Below are 5,824 nucleotides of genomic sequence, written 5' to 3'. Positions count from 1 at the left end.
TCCAATCCCAGCCTGGCCCACAAGAGTGCCTTTATCTCCCTTTCCCAGAAGTGCTGAATTCCCCTTCCAGCATTAGCCACTGGACCCACGCTGCTTCTTGCTGCAGTGTGCAACAGCCACAAGAGAATTTGCTAGATGTCTCTGATTTCCTGCATTTTTCCTGAACAGGGCGGGTGTGTAACTCTCTGAATCACTTCTATTTGAAGCAAGGCATTGCTTAGGGTCAACAGTGAAACGAGACACGGGCCATCAAAAGCTGACTACTTTTCCCCTTCTTTGCCATGGTCACGGCCTACCCCACAGACTCGCCCCTGGCCGTGTCGGCCACCGGCTGGGTGAAGGTCATGGCTAACCGGGCAGGGGCTCCTGTGTGGCGCTCATCCAGCCCTGATTGCCAAGGGTGAAGCCTTAGCACCCAGGTGGAATAAAGCCTTCCCAAGCAAGGGTGGTGCTCCAGGGGCACCACAATTCCTGCCGAAGCTCACCACACATTTCATTTCCCTGTGGCGCCTGGCAGGACACGAGCGGCTCTTGACTGCTGCTAGTCCCCCCGTCTTTTGGTAAAAATGGAAGTTTTTCCTCCTGCTGGGCCTGCTCCAGTTCCAGCGCCTTGGGGCCTGAGGCCTGGCACGGCCTGTGTGCCAGAGGCCTTCCGACCGCTAGGCCGGCCTCCACCAAGAGGAGTCTGCCTCAGGCCACAACGGTCACCTCTAGGAAAAACGGCTTCTTTTATCGAGCAGGACCCTGTCCAAACCCCAGGGCAAAGCGCTGGCCGCAGGCGCAGGGAGGTGGCCCTTGCCCCCTGCCCTGTCCTGCGCGGGGCTCCCCGGGGCGAGGCAGGCCCGGCCATACTGGAGAGGGCCCCAGCCCCGCCCCGCAGGCCCCGCCCACTTTCCGTTGGGCTCAGACCGTTGGTCACGGGGAGCCCACGGCCACCACAGGCAGCAGGGCAGAGCCGTGCTGGCACGCAGCGGCGCTGGCAGGAGGCAGCCTCTGGCCCAGCAGCGCTGCCACAGCACCAGCACCCCGCTTCCCAGCCTCCCCGTCGCCGGCTGGGCCCCCTCCTCGCTGCACGGCCAGGGCCCTCCTCTCCCGGGCAGGATGGGCCAGGCCAGCTGCTGCTGCGGCTCCAGGTGGGCTCCCCCCGGGCTCGGGGACACGCGGGCACAGCTGGGCCACGCAGCACTGGCGTTGCTCACGCCCGCCGCTCTCTGCTCTGCAGGGAGGCTCTCAGCGACGCCGAGCCGGTGCTGAGCGCGGACGTGCGGCTGACCCGGGGCCGCAAGAGGAGCGAGAGGCGCCTTCTGCTCCTCCACGAGGAACTGGTGGTCGCCAAGTTGCGGTAAGACCCTCAGAGCCCAGATCCTCGCCCCCAGCCCCGGCCCAGGGACACCCTGGCACCAGCCCCAGGCCCCGGCCCCTCGGTGCTGGAGGCACCAATGTCCGTCCCAAGGGCAGGTGGGGGACAGGGCTCTGCACGTGGGGACCCAGCCCAAGGAGCCCCCCTCCAGCTCACTGCCCGCCTCTGCTCTCTGCAGACATGGCACCAGCCTGCGCCCACAGCTCCGCCTGGCGCTGGACCAGCTGTGGGTGCTCAGCAGCGGGAAGGAGGCTGCAGGGCAGGATGGACAGGAGGAGGAGGAAGGCACCGATGAGGACAGCACCTCTGTCATCCTCGCCTGGCCCACCGGCTCCTGCATCGCCACTTTTGGGTGAGACGTGGTCGGGCAGCAGAGGTTCCCAGCCGTGCCCACGCCATCCCATGAACACAGGCCTCTGCCTTGCGTGCAGAGCTGGGCAGGGGGCAGGCAGCTCGCTGGCAGGGAGGGAGGGATGGGGGATGTTTCCCCATCCTGCATCCCCTGGTCACCTTTTGGTCCCCAGAAGGGAAGGGCAAATGCAGCCGCTCAGGCAGGACAGAGCGACCCAGGGCTTGGACAGCGCCTCTATCCTGCCCCACAGCACAGGGCTGTGCAGGCACCCACCTTTGCCCAGGGCTGGGGGCAGCACGGCCTGACGCTCTCTCTCCTCTCTATCTGCAGATCCCAGGCACTGAAGGAGCTGTGGGTGGCCACGCTGCTGGGGTAAGCCGGGGGGATGCTCCAGGAGAAGCTGGATGGATGGGGGAACACAGCCCCCAGCTGGGGAAGGTGCCCCCGTGGCTGCGAGCAGCTCTCGGGCACAGCTGCCTGACGAGAGACAAGAGACGGCTTGGGGCTCACCCAGCTCCCTCCCTCTCCCTTCCCGGTGCACAGGACACCAGAAGGACGCACGGGAGCCCGCGTCACCCATCTGACATCCATCAAGCTCCTGGAGAGGGAGCTGAGCCGCCGCCACGCCGTGAGTGTCTCTCTGCTCTGGGCCCTGTCCCCAAGCACTGCTCCTGCAGCCGAGCAGCAGAGCCATGGCTGCTCACCTTCTTCCCCTCCTTCTCTCCTGCCCAGTGGAGGACACTGCGCGCCAGGAGCCTGGAGAGGCTGATGGAGGCACAGGCAGAGGTGAGAATGGCTGCCTTGCACCTGCCTCTGGCTGCGCCGGGATGCGCAGGGACTGGGGTGAGCTTGTGCGGGAGGGACAGAGGGTCTGATGGTGCCACTCAGGGAGCAGAGAGTTTTGGGAAGCCAGCAGCACGCCAGCACGTTCTGACTGGTGACACTGGGAGGAACCCTGCCACATGGGGAAGAGAGCCCGGGAGGGCAGAGGGTCCCAGCTCTGCCGCGCTCAGGCTGCTGGTGGCCCTTTCTGCTGCGCGGCTGCTCTCCAAGCACAGCCCGATTCTTGGTTCTTGCAGGCTCATCCCAAGCAAGGGCCTGCGACGGCCCCATCTGCAAACGCAGGGGGACTTTGCCCCGCACCAGGTGAGTTTGGGAAAGCAAGGCAACCTCCTGCAATGCTGTGCTCACTTGTCCCGAGTGTCGCCATGCAGGTTGGGCAGCCCACGGAAGGATGTCACCTGGACGGACAAGGACAACTGCTGGGCAGTGCCTGCTGGATATGCTTCTGCGGGGACACGGAGCCTCTGCTGCTGCCCGCAGCTTGCAGAAGGGCAGGGCGAAGGCTGGCACAGGCTGACCCCGTGGCACGATGGCTCTCAAGAGCCTCTAAGTCAACACCTCCGAGCCACAGCCGCGGTTCCAGCTGCTGCCTCCCTGCCCATCCTGCCGCACCACACAGCACCGTGCTGCCGGCAGGGCAGCGCAGGGCAGGGCAGGCGCTGGGACCGCTGGCCTGGGGTCTCCATTGGTGGCGTCTTACTCTGTTTTCCTCTGCAGCAGGAGGGAGCAGCAGCGGGAGCAGCACCAGCAGGAGGAGGATGGGGCTGCCCTGGCCCTTCGCCCTGCGGCGCACCCCGGCCGCTGCCCAGGCGCCAGGGCAGGCGGGCTCCAGCTGCAGCAGGGCGCTCTTTGGGCAGCCCCTGGCAGCCCTCTGTGGGGAGGACAACACGCTGCCCCGGCCCATCCAGGTAAGCCAGCCTGGACAGACGGGATCCCCAGCCCTCCCTCCGGCTGCTCTGGAGAGGGCCTGCGTGTCCCCAGCAGCTGCGGGGACAGGGCACTGGACTCTGCACCCCCAGAACCTGCTTCTGGTCCCAGACCCTTTGTGGCGCTTAGGCAACCACGTCTGGGGCAGAGCTCTGGTCCTTGCCACCGCTTGGTTCTTCAGCCAAGCAAGTGGCCTCCTGCCTCTCCTGCAGGAGCTGCTGGCTGTCCTGCGCCAGCAAGGACCAGCAACGGAGGGGATATTCCGCAGAGCTGCCGGTGGGACAGAACTTCGGCAGCTGCGCGAGGCCCTGGACCGCGGCAAGGACATCGACGTAGGAAGCCAGCCTGCGCTGCTGCTGGCCGTCATCTTGAAGGTGAGCCTTCTGACGTGCAGCTGGAGGAGCTCCTGGCTGGCCTGCAGCGTTCAAAGGCTCACCTGCAGCCCTTGGCATTGCAGGACTTCCTGCGAAGCATCCCCACCAAGCTCCTCGTCGTCGACCTCTACGAGGACTGGATGGCAGCCATGGAGAGGACCAGCAAGCAGGCCAAGGTGGAGGAGCTGAAAGCGTAAGTGTGGGCAGCAGCCTGCCTGGTGAGCAGGGACCGGGAGAGTTCTGGGACCTGCCTGCAAAGGCACGGGCTCCTCAGAAAGCTGTCTTTTCGGGCAGCTGCAAAGCTGTGCAACACGGCCGCTGGCTCCCACCCGCCTGGGGCCAGCTGCGGGGACGGCTGTGGGCACCCTCTGCTTCATCAGCCTTGTCTTCCTCTTCCCTCAGGGTGGCCGACAAGTTGCCTGCGGCCAACCTCCTCCTCCTGAAGCGGCTGATGGCCCTGCTGCAGCACATCGGCCACAACGCAGCCACCAGCAGAATGAGCTGCAGCAACCTGGCCATCTGCGTCGGGCCCAACCTGCTGAGCCCACCCAACGAGGACCTGCTCCCGCTGCAGGCCATGCTGGCGGTGACCGAGAAGGTACGCCCTACCCAGCAGCCAGTGCTGCCTTCCCGGCCCATCGGAGCTTGGCTGTTGCGAGGTCCCTGGCTGCCTCCTCCCTTGGGCCAGTGCTGGTGGGCTGGGTGCCTGGAAGAGCAACCCCCAGCCGCAGCCGCCTGCGCAGGCGAAGGGTCAGCAGTGGGAAAGGCTGCTTGACACGTCTGCAGGCACCTGGCTTGAGACCAAGGCTTTGATGTCTGCAGGTGAACGTGCTGGTGGAGTTCCTCATTGAAAACTGCGGGGACATCTTTGGGGAGGAGGTGGCCGGCCTCTCCCCTCCATCAGCCGAGGAGGTGCCAGCACCCATGGACAGGGGCACAGGTAGGAGGCGGGACTGAGGCTTGTCACAGACACTGGGGCTTGGGATGCCAGAAACCTCAACGCTGACGAGACAAGTGGTGTAGGGCTCGGCTGGGCTTTGCTTAGGTGTTCTTGACTTCCAAGAAGTCGCGCTGCTGCACGTGCTTTTGCTTTCCAGAGCTGCGGTGCGAAGAGCAAAGTGGCCCTGCAGGCACAGCAGAGACCCAGCGTCCGGCAAAAGCCTTTCTGCATGTAGCCGCCTCTCTGCTGGGCATCGACAGCGGAGCTGGGGGAGACACAGGGGCAGGGCCCAAAGCGGCAGAGGTACGGCAGCTCCACAGACGCTGGGGCAACATGTCTCAGGTGGGACAGTAATTTCCCAGGAGGCCAAGCAGCCGCTGGGCCTCCTCCTGGCAGCCGCTCTCTTGTGCCTTTGGGGTCCCTCCTCTCCCCCCAGAGTGGTGCGTGCTAAGGAAAACTGGAAAGTCTGTTTCTGGAATGCACTTCATGAAGTGTGATCTGCTTCATCAAACAAAACATACCTACAAAATACCCACAAAAGGACAGAAAGGAGTAGCTGCCACCTTGAGAGGGCTTTTGCTCAAATCCTACTCTGTCGCAGCTTCATCAAGTCTAGGCTGCGTTGGCTGGACTGTGCAAAATGTGCACGATGCAAACCAGCATCTCCTCTGTAGAGCTCATACAGCAATTTGGCAGTCAGGCCCTCACTACCCCAGGCTGTCACTTGCCACCCGTTACCTCCCAAGTTTCTGGTTTAGGCACCTCCAGATTTGCCTCCAGGCACCCCCGAGGGCACGGCAGAGTCCCTGGCACGCCTGCCACAACTGACCAGCCTGCCCCAGGAAACCAGGTAGGAAGAGCTCCCCTTGCCTGACCTGAGAGCTCGCTGCAGGGGCTTGGGGCTTTCCCCATCTCATCACGCTGTGGGATGGAAAGGTTTGCAGGCTCCCAGCAGGAGAAGGAAAAGTCAAGGAAAAGGAAGAGAAAAGAAGCCTGGGCAGAGGAGAGGGACAGCCAAGCACAAATAA

At 64.1% G+C, this 5,824-nt stretch overlaps 1 protein-coding gene across 1 annotated transcript; it reads left to right on the top strand.

The window, feature by feature from the left end:
* Positions 1 to 281: 281 nt before the first annotated feature.
* Positions 282 to 5,247, top strand: LOC129737382 (T-cell activation Rho GTPase-activating protein-like). The gene is made up of 9 exons (XM_055726952.1): positions 282 to 400; positions 1,223 to 1,342; positions 2,043 to 2,063; positions 2,256 to 2,340; positions 3,404 to 3,463; positions 3,695 to 3,856; positions 3,940 to 4,049; positions 4,259 to 4,454; positions 5,233 to 5,247. Exons 1-9 carry the CDS (start codon positions 282 to 284, stop codon positions 5,245 to 5,247), a joined length of 888 nt encoding a protein of 295 aa, XP_055582927.1.
* The last annotated feature ends 577 nt before the right edge of the window (positions 5,248 to 5,824 follow it).

Source organism: Falco cherrug, chromosome 14, assembly GCF_023634085.1.
Source record: "Falco cherrug isolate bFalChe1 chromosome 14, bFalChe1.pri, whole genome shotgun sequence".
In the NCBI taxonomy this organism is placed as follows: domain Eukaryota; kingdom Metazoa; phylum Chordata; class Aves; order Falconiformes; family Falconidae; genus Falco; species Falco cherrug.
Note: the sequence above shows the minus strand (reverse complement) of the source record. Positions and strands in the feature narration are given on the sequence as shown.

Bases quoted from the DNA above. Each gene is read 5' to 3' on its own strand.
- LOC129737382 (XM_055726952.1), top strand. From the start codon at position 282: ATGGTCACGGCCTACCCCACAGACTCGCCCCTGGCCGTGTCGGCCACC. The intron at 2,341-3,403 runs GTGAGTGTCTCT...AGCAGGGCGCTC, and splicing joins AGCTGAGCCGCCGCCACGCC to TTTGGGCAGCCCCTGGCAGC. The intron at 4,050-4,258 runs GTAAGTGTGGGC...CTCTTCCCTCAG, and splicing joins AAGGTGGAGGAGCTGAAAGC to GGTGGCCGACAAGTTGCCTG.